General features: G+C 39.2%; 1 protein-coding gene across 7 annotated transcripts in view; it reads left to right on the forward strand.

The window, feature by feature from the left end:
* cabin1 (calcineurin binding protein 1) overlaps positions 1 to 24,741 on the forward strand; it is a 70,251-nt gene that overhangs the window by 21,481 nt on the left and 24,029 nt on the right. For 5 of the 7 annotated variants that reach the window (XM_053503262.1, XM_053503261.1, XM_053503263.1 and 2 more), the window contains exons 28-32: positions 1,046 to 1,090; positions 1,182 to 1,253; positions 3,886 to 4,062; positions 5,493 to 5,839; positions 9,550 to 9,663. In XM_053503262.1, the coding sequence (XP_053359237.1) occupies positions 1,046 to 1,090; positions 1,182 to 1,253; positions 3,886 to 4,062; positions 5,493 to 5,839; positions 9,550 to 9,663 (755 nt within the window). The remainder of the gene's footprint in view (positions 1 to 1,045; positions 1,091 to 1,181; positions 1,254 to 3,885; positions 4,063 to 5,492; positions 5,840 to 9,549; positions 9,664 to 24,741) is intronic. The other 2 variants (XM_053503266.1, XM_053503267.1) reach the window with 1 other exon arrangement.

Consider the following 24,741-nt stretch of genomic DNA (forward strand, 5'->3'; position numbering starts at 1 on the left):
CGTGATGTACACAATACATGTTTTTTTTTTTGTTTTTTGTTTTTTGTTTTTTTTTAACTCTTTTTGACTAGAAAAAGCGGATAACACAAAAATAATAACATTAATTTAGTGGATCCTATTAATTTTAACCTGTTTTTTTGTTTTCCTTGTGTTTGGCCTTTAAGCATTAATGAAAAATTCCATTAGCTCTTTTTTTGTTGTTGTTGTTGTTAAACAGAGGCGGTGCTGCTGAATCTGTGTCAGTTGACAGGCTTGACCCAGTTACTGGCCTGATGTGAAATCAGTGAGCTTGTCTCTCTGGAATGCTTTATTCAAGTTCTAGGTTAAAGAATAGATGTGGCTTCGTTAGGAGCTCATCTGATTTAGTAATGGCTTTACTGTAATAGTTTTTATTACTGTTTTGATTTTATCTTGATGTGCACTGGAAGATGCTCTTGAACCTGAGAGTGGCCTGGCCTCTTTTTTTTTTTTTCAAGCAAAGTCTAGTAGTGTGACTAGATTCTAGTGAGAAAGTGATTGGACTCTGGGGGGGGTTGACAGTTGAATGATTTTAGGAATTTGCTTTGTAAAAGTATAGCCCCTGCAGCCATGTCACCATGCTCCCATACTTTCCTGCAGCCTACTCGGGCTCCCTTCCTCCCTGCTGCCTACCTGCCTGCTCCCTCTCTGCCTGCCTCTGGTCTGCTTTACACCTGCTGCTTCTTAATCAATGCATGATGGGATGATAAATTTGTACTCCAGATTATAAACGAAAAACTTCTCTAACATCCCACAATGCACTCTGCTCGGCTGTGTGTGCTAAATAACAACTGTGTTTGTTTGTTATTTTTGTTTGTTTGTTTTTCTTCTGTGGCTCACTTGCACTGGGAAGGAGGTTTAAAAAAAACAACAACCATATATACATGTAAATGTTTGGGTTCAGAAATGGTCGCCAATTGCTGGTGTAACTGTACTGGGCTCACCTCTATATTAATTCTTCATAAGTAAATTGGCTTAAGTACTTCTGGTGTTGTAGCTGAAAATCTAAAAAAAACTTTTTCTTCAGCCCTGTACAGGAATAAAACACGCCAGATCGCACACCTACCCTCAGGTAAAGCCAAAACTCTAAATGCTCCGAGATGAGATCCTGTTTTTTTTTTTTTTTTTCTCCCTGTTTTCTAAAGCAATGGTCTCCTCCGCAGCAAACCTCTCTCACGACCACGATTACTGCGGGTCTGGGTGTGCACCTTCTTTTCGAGCAGGACCTGCGTATGGTATAAACTACAGACACCTCCCTCCAGTCCAAAAGCCCTAACCAAACTTGGCTTTCTTTAGGGCTGTGGCAGAGAACCACTGTCTAGAGTTTTACTTCTATCACAGCTAGTCACGCAACACCTAATCACTGCCTGGTTCAGCTTGAAAAGCTTGCCAATAAATAGTGCACTTGATAAATATATACAGTACATATTGTAAAAGTTTTATAGGAATGGGAATTGGGGACGGTGATCTCACAATACATAGGTGCAGAATCGATTAAAATTACAATTTTATGATTGTATAAATATCCGGGTTAGAATTTACTCAATTTTGTTAAAATTCTAAACCTGTAAAATGTTTACTAAGTAATTACATTTAGCCTATTCTTTATAATATTAGTTTTCTCACTTAAAAACCAAACATGGCATTTAAACAATACAAACTAACTTCAAATAGAGTTTTACATTAACATTTAACTTTAAATTAAATGAAACAGAAAGCTACTTTTTTACTGAGCAGCACATATCTCAAAATGTTATACGACATAATTATTATTTCCAAACAAACTTAACAAATCATTTACTTTTACTACACGGGATGAAAATGTTTAAATACTGTAGTTTTGAATTATAAAGAAACGATGTTTTACCTTCTCAGATACCTCCAAATTTCTTTAAAAAAATCAACTCAACAGTGAGTGGGCAGGTTGAGTGGATGCTCAGTACAGAAACGTTTATATCTGAGGTTACTCATTGGCCAGTCACGGTCAATCAAACTGAAAAACTGAGTTACGAAATTCCGCAGATACAAACGGACTGCGGTTTTACTTCTTCTACTTCAATCACGTAAGTAGCTCACATGTATTGTACAAAAGATAGACACTGCAGTGCACCAGATACAAATATTTAAAATTATATACAATATTTTCAGTGTGTAAGTGAATGTATAAAAAGTCTGGATTATTGTATGAGTGCAGGAGAAATGAGTCGGCATCACCGGTTTCGATGAATCAGTCCGGGAGCACGATGATGGAAAATGGCTGTCCTGTAAACCTGTCCCATTAGTCAATAATCCTAATTTAGGGAAGTCCTCAAGAAAATAGAGTTCACAGTCCAATACAATGGAAAACAGCTTAAAACCAGAGTGGAAAACTGACAAAACAGCATCTGGGATTTCCCTCACGATTTAAAGGCACACAGACATTATCTGTGGGATACATTTCCTTAGGTGCAATTATGGTTTTTGGCCGCATGGTGGCAGTGTGGGGAAAAGGGACAGATTAAATCAAGTGGATTGATATGATTTACATTGTATATTTGTATCAATGGTGTACAAGTGTCACTTTAAAGGACTTAAGAACAAATCCGACTTACAAACATGCTCCCGGAACGAAACTCGTTCGTAAGTCCTTATACCAATAGTGTATGTTGATTCTGGTGCTAATTTGTTATGTCAGAGGCTCGGGGCAGCAAGTTATTGATCTAATTTAAGTGAAAATAGACCAGCACGGTGGTGAAAGAAGTTTAAACTCAAAACCTCAACTTATATTTTCATTAAATAATTTTTGGACTCAATTTAAGATCTTTAAACCCGGCAGGCCTTTTGTAGTGCACTATTTGTTGGCTTTGCATTCAGTAGCTATCATGTCATCACCTTTACCTAAAAAAAAAATTAATTACATTTGGATGGAATGAGAAGTGAGTTCTCTGCCACTGCTCGTCTGTCTGTCCTGATCAATAAACTACTAAACAATATTTTGGCATTCAGCAGCTGTGTTCTGCTTCGCTGTATGACTGCAGTTGCTCTGTGTGTGTGTGTGTGTGTGTGTGTGTGTGTGTGTGTGTGTGTGTGTGTGTGTGTGTGTGTGTGTTTCACACTGTGAAATGAGACTGGGATATTGACTGTACTGTTTCACCAATCACTCAAGAAAAAAAAAAATGCCTAAAACCCCGTCACTGTGTAATTTCTTAATTAATTCTACAAAACCTACCATAGCTGCTACTGTTAATGCAAGCACTTCAGCTCCATATTTTTTGCTGAAGCTCTGTTTTGTTTTGTTTTTTTATTATTATTTGTCGTCGTTGTTGTCCTGCCCAACGCTGAGTGAGCCAATTCGGTACCCCTGCTGCCAACACACCCACCCTCCAGATCCAGTTGCTGACTTTCTCAGTTTCTCAGCATGCCAAAGAGCTTACTGTAACAATTTTTCTCTGAGAAAGATAAAACCGAGTTTTTAAGCGGTAATACAGTGGCACACTTAATTTGAGAGACCAAGAGACCAACAAGCCTTCTGTTGTGCTTTGTGAATAATACACCGTGCTTTTGCTTTTTTTGTGTAATAAAAAAAATGTTGGCTCCTAACACCAATCCTTGTATTTCAAAAAATCATGTGCAAACGTTTTATTAGGTTCTTATCACTGATGATTGCAGCTTGGCTTTCTGAGACTCAGATTAAGCCTAGGCCTAAGTTTTTAAATTTTGTTCAGACTTTTATCTGTGAATGAAATCTATGAGTAAAACTTGGGATTTCGGTGTTAAATTGTGAGTTCTGCAGTGGCAGCATCTTTGATTTCTCTTTGATTGAACTGTAAAGTAGACCTTACAGTCCATTTGTGTGTTTGTGTGCGTTTCTGTGTTTTCCATCATCAGAGCAAAGTCAGGACAGCGTGGCAGCGCTATCGGACTCCAGCTCCCTGCAGGACGTGTTCCTGGACCCCACCAGCTCACAGGACAGCACTCACAAGATGGATTCTGTGAAATGTCAGGCATTTACTGAAGACCCAAACACGCTTATGAAAGACAAAGCGGTCTCCGTGGAAGTAACAGGTAGTGCTTTGTGCTTTTATGGTGTTACATTTTATATATACAGCGTGTGTGTGTGTGTGTGTATATATATATATATATATATATATATATATATATACACACTGTAAATCTGTAAATCCATACATCTTAGTATTTTTTCTTTTCCTGAAGAGTGTATACATTTTTTGACTGACTCTGTGTGTGCGCTAAAATACATATACTCAGCAAAAAAAGAAACATCCCTTTTTCAGGACTGTGTATTTCAACAATAATGTTGTAAAAATCCAAATAACTTTACAGATCTTCATTGTAAAGGGTTTAAACAATGTTTTCCATGCATGTTCAATTAACCATAATAAATTAATTAACATGCACCCGTAGAATGGTCGTTAAGACCTTAACAGCTTACAGAAAGTAGGCATTTAAGGTCACAGTTCTAAAAACGCAGGACACTAAAAAGACTTGTCTACCGACGTGAAAAACACCCAAAGAAAGATGCCCAGGGTCCCTGCTCATCTGCGTGAACGTGCATTAGGCATGCTGCAGGGAGGCATGAGGACTGCTGATGTGGCTAGGGCGATAAATAGCCATGTCCGCACTGTGAGACGCCTAAGACAGCACTACAGGGAGACAGGAAGGACAGCTGATCATCCTCGCAGTGAAAGACCACGTGTAACAACACCTGCACATGATCGGTACACCCGAATATCACACCTGCGTGACAGGTACAGGATGGCCACAACAACTGCCCGAGTCACACCAGGAACACACAATCCCTCCATCAGTGCTCAGACTGTCCGCAATAGGCAGTCCATGAGGAGGAGATGCACTGCAGTACTTTAAGCAGCTGGTGGCCACACCAGATACTGACTGGGACTTTTGGTTTTGAGCCTCTCTTCATTCAGGGACACATTGTGAAACATTTTTAGTTTATGTCTTATGGTGTTGACTCTTTTAGTGTTTATACAATTATTTACACATTAAGGTAACTGAAATATACTTGCAGTGGTAGCCCTCAGAACAGGCTGGCAGTAGAATAAACTGAATTTTATTTTATTTGAACCAAACATGACAAGTTTATTATTTTTTAAGTGTTTTTTATGGTTGTTTTCCGGTTGTTTCTGTGACCTAATAATATGTGCTTTTAGTTGTAAATTTTTTTATGACAGCAGTACAATTTACATGTTTTCTACATGACATCAGAAAACTACACACCTCCTCTGTCCAAGACTTTCGTACAAGTGGTTGTTTTTTAAATCGGTCCAGCACTGTTTTTCCGCACAGAGCCACGCTGGTTGAGTTTTAATACGTAATCCTCCTGTGTGTTTAAAGTGCAGCTCGTTCACCTTTTTTTTTTTACCTGTTTAGCATTCACTATGCAGTCGATCACGAATAATCGTAATAAAGCTCCTCATTAATGCACTCTCTTCTGGTCCGTTCACATTTTCCAGAGGAGAAGCACATGGACGTCGGCTCCACCGCGATCTCCCAGGAGTCCTCAGACACCACTCTGTTCATCACATCTCCCGATACGTCTGTCCCCAAACCTCCGGCTCCGGACACGCCCACCCACGCACCGACCTCCCTGGTGCGCCCTGCCCCCCGCCGGCCCGAGCCGCCCGCCCCACCCGAGCTGCTGGAAGTGCCCAGGTGTTTGCCGACAGGCCGGGTAGAGCAGAGAAAGGTGCTGGTCGACATGTGTGTCAGAGCTCTGTTCCTGTGCCTCAACCGCTTCCCCCAGCATTACAAGAGCCTGTATAGACTCGCCCACCTGTACGCCTGCAGCAAGACTCACAAGGTAAAACACAAACACACACCACAATCACTGAGTTTTAATAAAATAAATTGGCATAGGTGCATTTCCACTGTGAGAGACAAAATCTATAAAGAAATACCCTGGAATCACATTGTATGATTTTTTTTTTATAATTTATTTGTGAATTACTGTGTCAAATAAATATTTGATAAAAAGCTAGGAGAGACAAGTCCTTGGAAAACAGCACAAGAAAAGGACGGAGACTAAAGTAATACACATCAAAGTGTATGCATACACTTATAGAGGTTTTATTTATTTATTATTTAAATATCCCATACTCGTGTTTCATCTCAAATAAGACACTGTAGTCAAAGCACACACACTTCCATTCTTCTGGTTGTTCACTAAGAACTCATTTACCAACTACGTGATGTACAGTATGTTGTCACGTGAGATTTTCATTTCAGTCTGTGCAGAGGTGTGCAGCTGTTTAACAATTCACAATTAAACTCTCATTTCATTTTCCTAAGTGCCTCCACATCAAGCACAGCTCTCCGAGCAGGCTGTATTAAAGCCCGCCACTGATCGTGCTAATAATGGATGTCTCACACAGAAATGTCACTCTAACCCCAGATAGTAGCGGTACTACCTCGAATAGTGTCGGCTACAGAGGGTTTCTTCTAGGATGCTTTCTCATGTTTTCAAGCCACACCCAGCTGTGTTTTTCACCTAGATGCGGTTTTGCACGAACACGCTGGGATTAGGCAATTTGTTTCCTGAGTGGTTTGGTTTCAGCTTCTGACTGAGCCAAAGGACCGATCTATAGTACTGAAGAAATGCCACCTTCTGTTATGAATAGTTGCACGAAAAACAAAGACAATAAACGATTATTTACTATATAATTATCATGATTAATCTAGCCTACATTTTGCAGTCATTTTGGTAAACCAAATACTAAATGAACCAAAATGATCGTTTTCACTCTCTGTGAAGCACTATAGCATAGTAACCATAGTTCTCCATCTGTGAATTGTTTTTTTTTTTCTGTGTTCAAAAATGCAACAAGCTACCGTGTTGATATATACCGAGCTACCGATATATAGGTGTCGTATATATCGTTCTCAGACACTATTTTTGATTCAGTAAAAATCAGTGAAAAAGGTCAAATTATTGGGCTGCATCAGGTAAGGAAAGCGAGTAGGGAAGATTTTAATTACTGGAACTGAGTTAAGAATGCTTCAACACATTACCAAAACCTGCTGCTGAACCTGCTGTCGACTTTACAAAAGAAATGTGGTCCGAAAATAGTTATGAATGGAGATCACTCCATGAACACTTGGTGAAAAACCATAGATGTTTGTTTAATAGAGAAAGTAAAAGGTCAATCTGGACTCACTCAATTCCTATACACACTCAATGTGATGAGAACTCACAGGGTTAAAAATTAATCAGCTGTGTGACCATAAAAACTTGTTGTTGAGACTAATCATAAAAAGAATTTCCTAGAGAGCATGAAGATTGGACTTTGAAGTAATGGAAAAAGGTCATGTGGTCTGATGAGTCCAGATTGACCCGATTCTAGTGCAATGGGTGCATGTCAGGATAAAAGGGAAGCACATGAAGCGATGCACCCATCATGTATAGTGTCTATTGTAAAGGCCTCAGGAGATAGTGTTATGATCTAGTGTTATTTCAGTTGCTGCTCAGTTCTAGGCTCAGCAATATTATGTGGAAATAAAATGAAGTCAGCTGACGACCTGATTGTACTGAATGACCAGGTTATCACATCTGTGGAGATTTATTTCTTCCCTGATGGTACAGGTATATTCCAGATTGTGATCTGGGAGCATGAGGAATTGTTTTCACACATGAACTGGCCACCACACTGTGTGCTGTAATCAAACCTAAACAAACTTAGATTGTGTGACTTTTTTTTTCCCAGGCAGTGTATCACCTATCATATATTTATGTTACAAAGATAAAGCTGTTTTTTAGCCCATAACTCCTTAACTAGCACATCTCATACATCATCTCCGAGTTAAAAAATGTCAAGGGAAAGTAAAGATATACTAGTTGGAGTCGAATGTTTTGATTTGTCATACAAGAAGTTCTCAGCTCACAGCTTTAGATAGATATATTTAGTTAAATAAACACCCAAAAGACTAGCCAGCTTCCACATTTCTAGAGAATTGTCTAATCTGTTATTTGTCCGCCCACCTTCACTAATCTGCATCATCTGCATTGTCGGGTAACATCACTGAACGCCAGATGATACTGACACTGATTTATTATACTAAATATTATTATATGGTCCTGATGAGCATAACATGCTGATTTGGTGTAAGGAGTGTGCGCGTGTCTGCTGTTTTTGGTGTCCGTGCCAGTTGGCATAAGTGGCGACATAAGCTAAACAGCGTGAGTCTGCATTGACACCCATGTCCTTTTGCACTCCTTGCCAATGTGAGCACAGGATGTAACCCATGCTCTGCTGTTCAGCATGCGAGGAAGTCGCTGTAGATAGGGAAACCCCACGCTTTGCGATCATTCTATGTGGTCACCCGAAGCACGGGACAAACCAGGGGCTTCCCCTCACTCTTATTTTTCATCTGCGGTTTGTCTAAATGTGGAACATGTTCCTCTCGTCTTCCCCTTTTTGACCAGCAGGTTTGGTGGCTTTGCTTTAATTTGAGGGGCTTTTATGTGGTTGCAGGTTATAGCGATGTGTTGCCTAACCCACCCAAATTTATTTTCTTTTTTTTTTTTTTTAAGCATTGTGTGAATATCTGTTTGCTTTCGATAAAGCTGCAGCTTTATTGTCCCTTTTTAAAAGAGAAATCCATCTCAGTGATTATTAAAGTATCCATGGCTGCTGGGTGCACAAGACACGCAGATAGATCATTGCAGAAAAAGCTATGTATTCACTGCTGTGAATACATACACACAGCTCTGTCGGAGCTCTAAAGCCGTCCTAAACAATGATTATGGGAAGGCCTTAGCTTGGTTAATATCTGTGTGCATAAAATGTTGTGTAAGCTAACAGAGCTTGCAGCTGTGGTTTTTCTCCTCACTTCCTGTTTAACTTTCTTTTTTCTTTACTTTTTTTTTGCTGAAGCTGGTGCTATAAAGTCAAAAGCTGGTCAATTCTTGCTAAGAGTTATGCTATATGAATACCTTTTAGTGTAGGTGTATATATATATATATATATATATATACTCTAGTCATTAAAATAACAGATATGTTGATCATTTAACTCTATCTTTTTTTTTTCCTCATAGCAGCAATTATGTTTTTTAATGTTCCAGTCAGATTATTAGGAGCAATTAATTCAACCCTTCATCCTACCATGGCTAATGTGATTTATTTATTTATTTTTGTAATTGGAAAGGAAAAAGGGGTGTTTATCCGGTTTAACTGTTTTTGTCTTCGTGTGGTTTGTGGTGCTGTGTGTGGGTGTGTATTCGAAACCTTTATCTATTGCACCAGAATATTTTAGCATCAGAAATCTGTAACTGTGCTATATCTTCACATATTTTGTTCAGCTAATCAGCTAATGGGATTTAGGGGCGGGGTTAGCAGCACTGCTTGTTGCTGGTTGGTTCTGTGCATTACAGTGCATCGCATAATAAGAGATACCATATACTGTGTATATATATGTAAACAAATATAAATTTGTGTGTGTGTGTTAAGTATGACAAAGAAATGCAATCAACACGCATGCCCTAACTAAGAGAATACATTGTGTGTCTCTACAGAATCTGCAGTGGGCAAGGGATGTGTTGCTAGGAAGCAGTGGCCCATGGCAACAGCTGAAGCACATGCCTGCACAAGGACTTTTCTGTGAGAGAAACAAAACCAATTTGTTCAACGTAAGTAACAAGCACCCTAAAACCGTAAGCATTCTTCAGGCTGAGCAGTGAGACGATGGGCAGCTCTTTAAAAAAACAGTTTGCTGCGAGTAGTTTGTTTTCTGCTTCACTGTTTAATGGATGTTTTACAAATGTTGCTTAGTATGCACTTGTAGTTATGGTAAAAACACAGAAGTTGAAGTCATTCATTTGACTTAGTATCTAGTTATTTTGAATATGAATAATTATTTTAACATTTCACTATTTCAAGAATACATTACCTTGACTTAAATTCTAGATAAAGTGTTGTTTTAGGTTACTGTATTGTTGTGACTTTGATTTTGGGATTTTGAATATTTAACACTAATCTATTGAATGTTAGCTTAAGCGCCCCCATTTTCTGTGGGTTTGAGATCGGCACTGGATTCATTGTCTGTGGTTTGGGCGTTGGGTGGGAATCAAACCCGGGCCAAGAAACTTACCACTGGCCCACCAATGCCCCATGTATAATAATGAGTGATTTTATTTAATTGCATTCAGCTAAGGTTATGGTTTTGGAGTGGCTGTTTTAAACATTTGAACTGAATGAAATTAAAGCTGCTTGAATAGTTAGGTTACTAAAAAACAAGATACGTTAATGTACAGAGATAATGCCTTAAAATAACTATATATTAAAATAAAGTTCTTAAGTTGAAATAATGAGAAATAGATTAAAATATCTTGAAATATCTTAAGATAATATTGCCCCTGTCCTGAAATAGACAGCTATTAAATGTAATTTCAAAAATGACCTGAGTTTTGAAATGACCTTAATTGCCCAGAAGTGGAAATATTGAGATATTCAGTCAAAGTAATGACATAACTTGAAAATTGCAAATATCATTAAAATAAAAAGCAAGTCAAAATACTGATATTCTATTTTGAAATAACTAGATGTGTAAAAAAACTCATAATACATTGAAATGTCAGGACTGGAAAAATATAATAGAAAAAAAATCTAAAGTAAAAAGTAATGTAATTAAGTCAAAATGCCAACTAAAGAGATGAAATTGACAGTTCAGATGGTGCTGAACCGTCAACTTTGTGGAAGAAATGTCATCGGAAAAAATCATGCATGGAGACATGAAGTTGCAGGGTAAAAAAAAAATCAACAGTAAAAACCATAACTATTAGAGATGGAGGGGGGAATCGATTCATTTATGAATTGTGATTCATTTGTCATCATATCGATTTCAAAATAGATGTTTAAATTATTTATTATATTTATAATAGACTTTATTCATTCCACAGCCCAAAAAATAAATACATAAAAATAATTAACACAAAATATAAAGTAAAAATAAAACAAAGTAACCTGCACTTTACCTTTAAAAAAAGTCAAAAATAAACCCAGACAGATAAGCGTTTGTTTGTGGGCACAGGCATAGCGCCTGTGTTCACAAACAGAAACGCTTATCTGTCTGGGTTTATTTTTACTTTTGTGTGTGTGTGTGTGTGTGTGTGTGTGAAGCTAAAGTAAGAGGAGAGGAAGCATCAGCACCTCCCCACTCCCTCTTCTAATCTTGCACAGTAACCCTTTCTCCTCTCTTATTTGAGTTTTACACACACACATAAACGAAAGACGCAGGAATCGCAAAAATAAGCAAGAAACATTGCTAATGACACTCGCGTGAGCGCATACATAGTGTGTGTGTGAAGGGGCGCGGTGTCAAATTATGCGCGCGCACACAACGGCATGCTGACCCAGGGAAAGAAAGAAAAGGGATCTTTAACCTTTTAATGAGACTTCTTTTCGCTTAACACGCGTGCACATGTGTTATAAGAAACAGTACATGTGCGCTGTACACACACGCATACAGATGTTTTACGCACACACGTGGTCACAGTGTTATAGTAAACAGTACACTGTGTACACATCAGTGTGCACAGATGTTAATTATACTAGTCAGAGACATGCACTAAGACCCGGCAGGGGAGACGATTATCCACAATCCCGCAGCGCAAGAGAGAAAAACCCTTGCCTCAGTTACGATCACGTGACGCTCGGCGTCAAAACAAGATGCGCATGCGTGATACATAATACTCGGTGCTCATAAACCAAGACTTGCTTGTTTTTCAAGTCAAAATTTATTTTAAATCTTTGCTCGTCTTGCTTTTTTACAGCTTGATCAGCCGTGATCGATTAAATTCGAAATGTGAGTGTGCCAGCTTCCAAAAAAGTGCAACAGAAACGCATTTTATCAAAAGGATTTTTTTTTTCGTCAAACTTTGAGAGCCAATAAGTCTCAAACCCACTCATTACACAGTCTCAAAACACCATGTGCGCTAATTAGTCTCGAAGCGTTAGGCGTTAGAAGCCGTGCATGCCTGCGCTCTCACAACTGCTGAAGACTTTGGAGGCATTTGAGATGGTAAAACATTGCTATTTCTTTATATAATCCTGCATATTCTAACCTGTTCACACATTGGCATCCAGTGTTGTATAAGTGAATTATGTTCTTGTAACAAGAAATTTTATTTGAATAATTTCTCTAAAAAGAATCAGGGTGGATAACAGTGATGCATACTTTTTGTTTCATTTGAAGTTAAATGTTAAATTCTTGTATATGAAGTAATTTTACACATGAAACGATGCACCCATCATGCATAGTGTTCACTGGACAAGCCTCTGGAGGCAGTGTTAGTCAACTGATGACCTGAACCAACCTGAACGTAATGACCAAGTTATCACATCAGTAGAGTTTCTCTTCCCTCATGGTACAGGCGTATTCCAGGACTCAAATTGTGGTTCTGGGCACTTGAGGAATTATTCTTACACATGAACTGGCATCCACATTGTGTGCTGTAAACAAAAGATAAAGATGACGGAATGAAATCTTAGTGTGTGTGCGATGTTTCTTAACATCCTTGGGCCCTTTGCCTGCTGGCCCTTTAAGTGACAGGCTGTGTTGCACTCGATGTTCTGCTGACTTTCTGTTGTATTCAGTATTGCCGTTTTTAATTTTTTTTTTTTTTTGGTGAAATATAATAATTTATAATTGTGCTTTTCTGTGGGATTAGACAGGACAGCTGCTCACTCAGGCACGTGTAAGTCTTGAGTGACCATGCTCCACCATCCTTTAATGGTGCATACAGTAGTTGATCATTTAGGTGATCAAGTCACCTGTTGGTGGAGTTAATAAAACATAATAAAAATTATCTGATCGTAATAGACCATAGTATTAAGCAAATACAACTTCGAATGAACGAATAACAACATATAAAAATTTTTCCTCACTGTGCCGTTATTTATTTAAAAAAATTAAACAAAAAAAAAAAACTTGGGCAGAATCATGTGCGCCTAATCTTAAGTACCGCATGAGTCAATAGCTTGTAGATCCTCCTTTAGCAGCAATAACTTTTAAGTAATCCATTAAAAAATTTAAAAATTAGGTACTAACTATTATTGAACATGACTATACAGTTTCAGTAAAAGGTTTGGACATGCCTTCTCCTCCAGTGTTTTTCCTTTATTTTTATTATTTTCAACATTTTAGAACGTTAATACTAAATGCTCCAAATGATGCAAAAAAAATAAAAAATACATATGAAATACAGTAAACAAAAAAGGTGTTGAACAACCAAAAATATGGTTGTTCTCTCATCAGAGTCCCGAGGTAGTCACCTGGAGCGGTTTTCACTTTCTAGGAGTGTCTTGTCGAGAGTAAATTTCTAACTACCTTCTTAGTGTCTTACTGCTTCAGACCGTCATTTGTCTTCATCATTAGTTTAAGAAATGAAGGTCAGTCAGGCCAAAAAATCTTAAGAACCTTTAAATGTATCCCCAAGAGCTACCTCTGCTGCAGATGATGGGTTTATTAGAATGACCAGTCTCAGAAACTGCGGATTTACAGCTCCATAAGATAAGAGCCAACATAAATTCTTCTTAAAGTTCAAGCCACACACACATTTCATCCCCCACTGTTCAGCAGAGACTGCGTGAGTCAGGGCTTCATGGTCGAATTGAGGCAAAGAAACCCTTACTTCAGAAAAACAACAAGCAGAAGAAACTTGCTTGGGCCAAGAAACGCAGTAATGAACATTAGATCAGTGGAAAACTATCCTTTCGTCTGATGAGTGCAAATATTGGGACTATGTCTTTGTTTGCCGTACTGACGGTTCCTGAATGTGTGGTTGTGTCATGGTGTGATGGTGCTTTACTGGTGACAATTGAGGGCACACTGAACCAGCATGGCTACCACAGCGGTTTGCAGTTAGCACGCCATCCCACCTGGTTTCCCTTAGGTTAGTCAAGACCATGTTTGTCCAAGATGGTGAGTGATGGATTGCAGCATCAGATGATGACCCGGCCCCCACAATCACCCAATCCAGATCCAACTGAGATGGTTTTGGATAAGTTGGATCAGTTAGTGAAGGAAAAGCAGCCAACAAGTACTCAACACCTCTGGGAACGGTTGGAAAACCATTACAAAAGATTACCTCATGAGGCTGTTGTGTGTTTGGCATCATCACCATAAATGCAGTGGACATGTGTTTTTGTTTTATAATAAAATAAATTTCTGATTTGACTTTGATAGTGTGGTAAAGTTAAGAGAGAGAGAGAGAGATTGATGAAAGTCTGTTTCCTTCTGAAAAACTGGCTGGGTTTATAGACCTCACTCCAAGCTGACAGATGGCACTGCTGTGAGTTGAAGTGTGTGGGGTTTCTGTGTGTGTTTGTGCAAGTGTGCGTCTTTTAATCAAGTGTGTGTATTGCTTTGAGGAAGTACTCGGTGTTAGCCTTGGCCTAAGCATTATACAGAGATTTTATTTTTATTTTTTTGGAGCCATGCGGGGGATTAGCCCTCGCTGGGTGGCGGAGCCGCGGCCGCCTGGCACCGCTAACCCGCTAACCCGTTGTGTCCACCTGTCCCACCTACGGACTAACCCTGTCTCCACCCTTATACCAGTTCTGTTGACTGTGAACGTTAGAGTTTATTATTACAGAAAACCTCCAAGCATCGGAGGCTTGGTGAAGCAGAGGAATATACAGTATGATAGAAAGGAATCTGTGGGTCTCCGAGTGGCGCAGTGGTAAGGTGCTCACGCTGTCATCCGGGGATCGCAAGTAACCCTGTAACATCTCGCAGCCGGAGGCCTAAAGAGAGCTGATTGGCAGAGCTCTCTCAGAGGGGAGGGATATGAGGTACTTAGTGCTCCCACATTAATTACGGCTCTACAGCCAATCAGGGGCGTCTGTGAGCTGGCGTCGCGTGGTTTAGAATAAACACGTGATGGTCTTCGGCCCTCCGGACTGAGTGGTAGGAGTAGCCTAATGTGAGAGCCCCCTAGTGACGGGGAGAAAGTAGACACGACTAAAAAAGGAAGAAAATCTGGAGAAAATCCAAACAAAAAAAAAGAAAGGAATCTGTATTGAGCTTGTGAACGCTCTATGTGTAGTTAAGCGAGCCTCTGCTATACTTAGTCTCTGTTTCTTTAAACAGGTTAGGGGGTGCCCGTTCTGCTCCCTGGGTTCTCCCCAGGCAAGTGATTTCAAGAATTCCCTCACGAGGGAAAACAGCGAGGGGAAGTCGGTGCAGCAGTGAAACAGTGTCACAGAGCAAGTAGGATTTAATAATAATGAGTGACGGTGACGGGTGCTCCAGCACTGGGGCCTGTTAAACTTGCTCTGATGTCAACACATCTTCTGAGCATAGCAAAGAGAGGAGGGCCACAAGTTTAACTGATTAAACTGTCACTCTCTCTCTCTCTTACACACGCGCGCACACACACACAGACATAGACACACGCACACTCTGGTTCTGTAGCGCGTGCTAGTTACAGAGAGCGCTGTGTGCACAATGTGGGTCAGGCTGTCGCCGTTGCCTCGGTTCCTGACAACACTCGTCGGTTTGGACACACACAGCTCCTCAGGCTCACACTCGCTCATATGCGCTTACATATGCTTCCACCCACACACTCCCCCAGCGCGAGGCCACCCACCACACACCACTTCTGCTGCCGTTTTGGCAAACCAAACCTAACCAAACTGGGATAGGAGAGTAGGAGATTGTGTCATGGCTGCCTGCCTGCCTGCCTGCCTGTCTGCCTCAACTCATTTACTCCGAGTATATAAGTATAAGTATTTGTCATAGCAGTTGGTCTTTCTTAATTAATTTCCCAATTTAAAGCAGCTTTCAGGAATTCCGTGTGATTCCATCCTCCTTACTGGTGCTAGGTGGTGGTTGAACTTATTTATAGCTTAAACTAGGCAGCGTGAATGGGAACATGATGAATAGTGTGATAATGAGGATCATGAGAAATAACTGATGCGAAATGTCTGCTTGTTTCAGATACAGAATCTACACAAGGAATAACCAACTTGTTGATTATTTTCTTGTCACGTAACCGAAGAATTTTTTTTTATTTTATTTGATTGATTAATAGTGAAATACCATTTCTCATTTTTATTTCTGTCCAGATATAGTTGTATTTACTCTACCGCTCAAAAGTTTGGGATCACTCGCAATTTATTTTATTATTTTTTTCCACATTCTACAACAAAAACAGCCTCAGAAATCACCAATTAACAAACAGCACCTTGGATTAGAGCCGTTATGAAGGATTTACAGATCATGAGCAGCAGATACATCTTAATATCAACTGTTCAAAGAGAATTATTGCATATTTTGGATGCCTTCAACATTGTTTTACACTGTAGAAAGAAATAAAAATCAGAAATTACCATGAAGTTAGAAAGTGATCCCAAATGTTTGAGCAGTAGTGTGTTTATAGCAACTTTGTTGTTATGAAAGCATTATTTAATTCCTGATATCAAATAATTTTCTCTTTCAAGTTTATGAATTAGAAAATACTTTTAAAACTTTTCCAAAAAAACTACCTTTATAAATGACGTCTTATTGTCACCTTGTCAATAATTGTACACTTTTCTTTTTTTTTTATTCTAATCCATCTAGCTGGCCAGTCACCGTACGATTGTTGCTATAGCAACAATAACAAATTCAAAACTCGCAGCCCAAACTCACTTGCACAAGAATATTTCTTGTAAACATTTACCACTTTCCCTCAGGCATCCGTTGCCATCGCAAGCGTGTCGTAAACGAACAGGTTTCGTATTGTTTTCTCAATAAAAGGAAACGTGTTGCAATTCGTGTCCGCGGTGGCGATGTCTTGGGTAGAAACGCACCGGGGTTTTCTTTTAACGCTGCGCTGTTTGGAGTTGCTCGATTTTTAGAAAATCAACAGGCCTTCTGTTTACTGATCTCAGCAAGGTTTAACACAGGTGTGTGTGGTGTGCGCGCATGGTTACCAGGGTGGAACAACAGAGATAAGAGGAGAGAAAGAGGAAACGAGCTTATATTCTTGCTCTCTGTCCATGTCACACACACAAACACGCACACACACACACTTCCTTCTCCTCCTGTAGCCTGTTGCTTATTCTCTCCATCTCTGTGTGAGTCGCGTGTGTGGACGGACACTGCTGGACTGAAGAATCAATCCTACTCTTTGGTTGGCCACTACTTTCAAAGGGGGCCGGCTCACGGCTTGTGTACAGAAAGGGAGAGAAAGAAAGTAGGAGGAGGGGGAGTAGTGAGGGAAGGAGAGAGAGAGAGAGAGAGGTAAAAGCAAAAGAAGGCAGCGATCAGAGCGAGTGTGCGTGGGCGTTTTGTTTTGCGATGGCAGCACGGCTCAGAGTCGACAGTGCGCGTGTCTGTCTGAGGCGCACTCGTTCACCGATTCTCCTGCTTTTGGACGCGCGCAGCCCGTTGCCTTAAGCGCGCTGATCAGAGTGAAGGCTTGGGAAGCTTGGAACCATTCAGAAAAGGATTCAAAGGAATCGCAGAGAGAGAAGAGTAGTCTCTCCTCGGTGATGGTGAGTTCTGCTGTGTTTCATTCCAACTCTTGGGTTTGTTTTTGCCTCGATCAAATGGAGGTGCTTTGTGCATTAAAGGGATTCTCCACACTTTACCTCTGAATGTTTGATTACACCAGGGGAGGAGAGAGAGAGAGAGAGAGAGAGAGAGAAAAGGGAGAGAGACTCCATGATTTAAGTGAAGAATGTGTGAGTGAAGGAAATGAGGAGAGAAGCTTGTGTGTGTGCTGGGCTTCTCACGACGCGTGAGGATAGTTCTTTAGCTCTAACACTCTTCTGTATCTCATCAAGGCAAAGGCAGCTGCAATGACCACAAATGGAGCGAAGGACTCCAAAACTGCATGAGTCAGAAAAGCCAGGAACCTTCTCCCTTCCCTGTGCCCCCCTCCCTCCTTCCCTTCTTCCTTGTCTTCTTCCCTCTCTCTCTCTCTCTCTCTCTCTCTCTCTCTGTTCTCCCTTTCACATTCCTGATTTTTTTTCATCTTTAAGTTTGAAATTAAACTTTTGTACTGTTAGAGCTGCATCTTTTTTTTCCCTCTCAGCATTCTACGAGTTCACCAGTTTCTGAATATAAAAAAAATCTGTTTATTTCTTTAACAACAGATACTGTTAACACGAGTGCATTGACATGTGCAGCTGTGCACCTGAATGTTCACAGCTTTGCTCAGGCACCTAACAAAGTCCATATCTCACTCCTTTCTCACGCCGAGAACTTTCTCTACCCCTGTCAGTGAAAGGGGGGGAAAGATAAAATTTTTTTGACACTTTCATACCTCATCAAGCTCATAAAAAACCTCAGGTTGTACTTTAGCTTGTAACTGGCAACAAAGTGCCGTCTCGTAAGCTGTAACTTCCTCAGTGGCCATGAGTTTACAGAGCGTGTTTGTAATGAGGAGTTTATTATTCCCGGCAGGCCTGGCTTACTTGGGAGGTAGTCAGCAAGGTAGGGGAGAGAGAGAGAGAGAGAGAGTAAGAGTCTTCACTACCCTGCTCTTAAGACCATAATGATTTTTCTGTCACTAGATATCGATTGCATTAGAGACAGGCACGAGTGAGTGGGCTTTTTTTCCCCTCAGTGGTAGGACGCATCAATTCATGTTTATTTAAACTGGGTGTAATCATAACGAATCAATCTGTTTGGTGGTTGAAAAGGAGGACCTCTGTATTCTAACAATGGCATACGATTCTGTAAAAAGTTTCCACTCGAGAGTACACTAGGAGTGCAGTCTTGTTTTTTTTTTTTTCTCTTCAGTAAGAAAATGGCAAGACAGAGGTAGAGAGGGAGACACCAGCCTTCCAGTAAAAAGTTTGAACACACCTTCTAATTTCACATTCTTCCCTGATTTTTATTTATAAATCAAATCTGAAGGCATCTAAATTATGCAATAATCTGCTTTGAACAGCTGATATTGAGATGTTTCTGCTACTTATGATCTGTAAATCCTTCATAACGGCTCTAATCTGAGTTGCTGTTTGTCAATTGGTAATTTCTGAGGCTGGTGACTCTAAATGAACGTCTCCTCTGCAGCAGAGGTCAGTTTTGGTCATAATTTCCTGGGGAGGTCTTCATGAGAGACAGTTTCATCATGGTGCTTGATAGGTTTTGCACAATACTGTTCTTGCAAGAACTATTCCAGAAAGGCTGACCTTCATGTCTTGAAATAACAACTGTTACTTAATTACTCAATGCTGTATGTGTTTACTCATAATTTTAAAAAAAGAAAATCGAGTGTTGTTCAAGAATATAGAAAATAAGTCCACATTTGTCTCCACACTTTTAACTGGTACTGCAGACACTGAAGGAAAAAAAAAAAAGAAATCTGTTGTGATTGACAGTCTCACAGGTGTTTTGAACTCTCTGATATTAACTGACTTCGTAGAAGCCCTGTCCCTTCTCTGAAATTCATTATTGGTAATCTCTTGTCTCAAAATAATAATAATAATATTAATAATAATAATAATAATAATAATAATAATCACGCTCCCCTACTGTAAAAGTAAATGGAAAAAAGTTTTGAAATAAAATCCGTCAGTGTACATTCTGCTACCCAAAAGAAACCCCCTAGTTAGAGCCGTAGCTCTTGCAAAATTTAGAGAAGGCAATTAAAAGATGCCCTCTGGCTGACTTCCTTTAAAGCTGCATCAGGTACATCCTTGTGGACGGAAACCCTGAGGAAGATATCTGACTCACCGGAGCAATAATAACTCGCTTGGAAGAAGAGCTGCTATCTGTGTCTGTGGATGGAGATGTCTAGACCGTCACCATAAATAAAGGAATAATCTCTGAACCTACGAATCGATCATTGACCAGATAAACCGACATACAAACCATTGTTCGCTTCATCAAGTGAGAGACTGAGACTCGGAGTTTCCAAGTGAGATTAGATCGACCAATTCACACGCAACCACTCATTAAAACGTCATGGTTCATTTTGTCCCATCTTCTTCTTTCTTCTCTCTTTTGTTGTTGTTTTTCAGTCAGTTTGGTCAACGCTGAGATCCTTTTATTTTTAAACTTTCTAACAGCCCACGTGCGCTTGAATACTGAAACAAAACCAGCACTTCTCGCATGTCTGTGATATTAGTGGACACCTAAATGTAGAGCCTAAAACCTGGCGTTTTTTGTTTTTTTTTCCTCTTATCAGTTCAATGTGAACCTTTATTGACAGGTTGGAGAGGAAGTAGTGATGTGGAGGATCTGGCAACCCTAACCAAGTACGCAGCTGTGAAAGCCTTTCGCTTCGGTTACCTTTTTAGTGTGGTTGGAAACTCTTTTTCTTCTTTTTTTTTCCCCCTCCCTCACAAATTGCTGTGTACAGTGTCTGCAAAAAAAACTAAAATTTTTTTTAGTTTGTAACTGTAATTTTTAATGATTGCTGTTTTAATAATCACTTAACTTTGTTAACTAAAAACCAGTTTTAGTGGCATCCCAAATTTGACAAACAAAAACAAAAGAAAATGACAAATAGTAGAGAAAAAAAATTAAGCTACAAAGCTGTAAAACACAATAAAATAATGCACATAAAGCGAAGGTGTAACTGCAGTTTAAACATCGAACACTTGTTTCAAACCTAAAAGGTCAAGAAACAAAAGCAGAGGCTTTCTAGTTGCTAAGTTTCAGCCACAGATGTAAGATTGTTGACGATGTGGAGAATTAAAAATAAATACTCAAGAATAAATCTTTCAACCGATCAGTATCATTACTTTCCATTAAGGCGTTCAAGGACAGAGGAAGTCTCTAAATGTAGACTGCACAAGCATGTCACATTATTCTCTTAAGGAGTACAAACACCTGAAAAGGGAAAGAACCCTGGCAAAGTGAGCTTCTGGGGTTTCGAAACATTTTTTTGTTTTTGTTTTTGATTTTTTTTGTTTAGGAAAATCTTTTGCAGGAAATCCCGCGCTGTAAACGTCTCCAGTTTAATAACTCGACTCTAATATGCTGGTCAAAGCCAAGTTTAGCAATGTTGATTTTCAGGAAGGACCAGTGTTTTTCCCCTCTCGCTCGCTTTCTCTCTCTCTCTCGCTCACTCTCTCTCTCTCTCTCTCTCTCTCTCTTTCTCTCTCGTTCGTTTTTCTTTTTATATGGGTGTAACTTTATTTTGACAACTGCTGAGAAAATGCAGGGTGGCAACATAAACAAGTACTGATTTATAGCTAGATTTGCATACATCATTTTATATTCTGATTCTATTGTGGTATCAATCAAAATTTTTTAAAGAGTGTCACCTTTTTTTCTCATGGAGGCGGGGGGCATAGCAGTAGATGAGTCAATCCGCAAATGAATATGGAGAGATCTTCAGTTGCGTAGGTGCTTTGAACTCTCTAATATTAACTTGTGCACTAGAATCTCCACCCCTTCTTCCATCGCGCATTCAGTGTTTTAGTAAGCGCACTTGCGCACCTGGCTCTCATATTCTGCCATGGTCAGTGTTTTGGAGTCATTTATATGAATGAACATTTATTAACGTTTCTGTGAGCTAATATTTAGGCAAGTAACATTAGATAACAATTGTTTCATGACAATATTGGACATTTATAATAAGAGCAGCCCTATTTGGAATGGATTCGGCTTATTAGTTTTATAGTTAATACCATTCACACATTCGGACAGCAATACATTTGGTTTTAGGAGAATGTGCTGTATATTCTACGGAATCTACATGTGGTCATATAAGCACGCTAATGACATGATGTCCAAGAGGCAGCATGAGGTCGAAAGCTTCCTGAATTTTACCGAAAACTTCACAATGTGTTTCATATCTGGGTAAGGGTCACTGATACGAGACTAAATACAACCATCGCTGTCCAGACTACAGTGGTAGGAACTGTGTGCGTATGCACATATAAGGGGTTGTTATGGCATCCATAAGATGCCTGTCTATTTTAGTTCAGATGTAGACACGAGAAATGTTTACATGTACACCAAAACCGATGAGTAGCAGATTTTCCCATCCAGCCGCCTACCAGTCAAAAGTTCGGACTACATTCTAGAAAAATACAGCAGTACCTCTCGGTACCTATTACCAATATTACCAATTTCCCACGCTAGAATCATATCTTTGCATATAAAACAATAAAAATAAAAATAAAAAACATCTAATGGATGTAAAAAAAGAAAAAGAAATGCATAAACTAGACATTAAACCTTGATTTATAATTCCTTCTTTGTTTTAAAACACCAGCTGCTTTAAAAACAAAACTGCCATTTTCTTCTTGCCACCGTCCCTGATAACGTTCTTAGAACCAACGGTACTATGTCTTCACTAAATCTTGCACAAAATGCAAAAAGGACCCACAAAATATTTAATTCAATTTTATTTTATTTGTGTAGCGCTTTTAACAATTGACATTGTCGCAAAGCAGCCTTACACAATCCAAAGAATTATTTAAAGTTTGTATGAGATGTGAACGTGTATGAATCAAAACGATAAGACTGTCCCTGATGAGCAAGCCGAGGACGAATACTCTATGCCCATAAGTCCCCCAGATCTGCTACTTTACCCATGGCAAATCTATTTACAAAAATGCTTGACTAAATAAATAGGTTTTTAGCCTAGACTAAAACACTGAGACTGTGTCCCGAACATTAATTGAAAGACTATTCCATAAGTTTGGGGCTTTGTAAGAAAAAGCTCCTCTTCCTGCTGTAGTTTTCATAATACGTCGTAATGACAAGCAGCCTGCATCCTTTGATCAAAGTAGGCGTGGCGGATCGTAAGACGTAGTCGAACAACCAGACAGTAAGGCGTTACAATAGTCCAACCTAGAGGTGATAAAAGCATGAACTAGTTTTTCTGCATCGTTTAGTGACAATATATTTTTTTATCTTGGCAGTATTTCTGAGGTGAAAAAATGCTATCTTGGTGATATTATCTACATGAGCTTCAAATGAAAGGCTAGGATCTATAATCACACCGAGGTCTTTCACTGTTGCACTTGATGAAACAAAAAGGCAGTTTTAAAGTTACAGTGTGATCCGAAAGCTTGCTTCTAGCTGCTTGTGGTCCTATGACTAAAACTTATGTGTTATCAGGATTAAGCAGAAGGAAATTAATTAACATTCAGTCTCTTATGTCCTGCACACATTGCTCAACTTTAGTAAGCTGATTTTTCTCATCTGGTTTTGCGGAGACATATAACTGTGTGTCTTCAGCAAAACAATGAAAACTAATACCATGCTTACAAATTATGTTACCCAGAGGAAGCATGTAAAGAGAAAAAAGCAGTGGGCCTAAAACTGAACCCTGTGGAACACCAAACTCCACTTTAGAACATGCAGAATAATCACCACTTGAATCTACAAATCGATAACGATCAGTCAAATAGGATCTGAGCCATGAGAGGGTCGTTCCCTTAACTTCTACTACATATTCTAATCTGTAAAGGAGAATATTATGATCAATAGTGTCAAAAGCTGCACTAAGGTCGACTAACACAAGTATAGTGACGCAACCCTAATCAGAAGCCAACAGGAGGTCATTTACTACTTTAACAAGTGCTGTCTCTGTCTAAATCCTGACTGATGCAGTTTGTGTAGATATGAACATAGTTGCTGTGTTACTATCTGTGCTACATCCAGAATCTTAAAGATAAAGGGGAGGTTTGATATCAGCCTGAAATTGGACAGCTAGCAAGGGTCAAGGTCAGGTTTCTTAACAAGCAGTTTAATAACTGTAAAAATAAAGGTTTTGGGAACATAACCACTGCAGGGTGAAAAGTTAATTATTTTTAACAGGGGTTCTGTTATTGCTGGTACTAATTGCTTAAGAAAATGTGTTGGTATAGGATCTAATACACAGATACAATAAAATGTTAACTTGCTTCACCTGGCCAACGCAAACAAGTTTTAAACGGCTTCTGTTAGCTGGCATTCGGTTAGGTTCAGATCGTTCACTTGTATGTGGTATGTGGCTGTAATTCATTTTTTTTGCGAAACTAGGAAATGGCACCCATGGTAATAGGTAATTAATTAATATTAAAAAGTAAGTTCTTATTTTAAGACACGTGGGTCATCTGTTTCTGGAATAGTTTTTGCAAGAACAGTATCATCAAGTGCATTTGCAAAACCCATCAAGCACCATGATGAAACTGTCCCTCATGAAGCACAAAACTTACTTCTTGCTGCAAAGGAGAAGTTTATTTAGAGTTACCAGCATTAACAAACAGCACCCCAGATTAGAGCCGTTATGAAGGATGTACAAAGCAGAAGTAGCAGATATGTCTAAATATCAACTGTTCAAAGGAGATTATTGCATATTTTGGATAAACGCCTTCAGTATTGTTTTACAGTGTAGAAATAAATAAAAATCAGGGAGGACCATGGAACTAGGTCTGTCCAAACGGAGTCAGACAAAAAAAATTTATACATTCTTGTATAAATATTTTAATATAAAATGTATTGCTTTGTTATATATTGATGTATATGATATTAGTACAATACACATTATACTTTTTTTCTTCTCCTGACTCTGAGTGTACACACACACTGTTTCTGCCTCAGAAGTGTTTTGTAAAAAGGGGCTACATCGTAAATGTACAGTGTTTTAACGCCCACCCAAAAACCAAAGTCCCAGTGGTACCGCCGCACAAGCTTCCTCTTCAGGGTTGCCAGATCTGCTAAGGGCTCAATCGGAGCAAAAAAAAAAAAAAAAAAACACATAAAGCCCAGAATTAAATTCAACCCGTCGTGGTCAGTCTGAACCATAATGCATTTTTATAAAAGA

This window comes from Clarias gariepinus, chromosome 9, assembly GCF_024256425.1.
Source record: "Clarias gariepinus isolate MV-2021 ecotype Netherlands chromosome 9, CGAR_prim_01v2, whole genome shotgun sequence".
Classification (NCBI taxonomy): Eukaryota; Metazoa; Chordata; class Actinopteri; order Siluriformes; family Clariidae; genus Clarias; species Clarias gariepinus.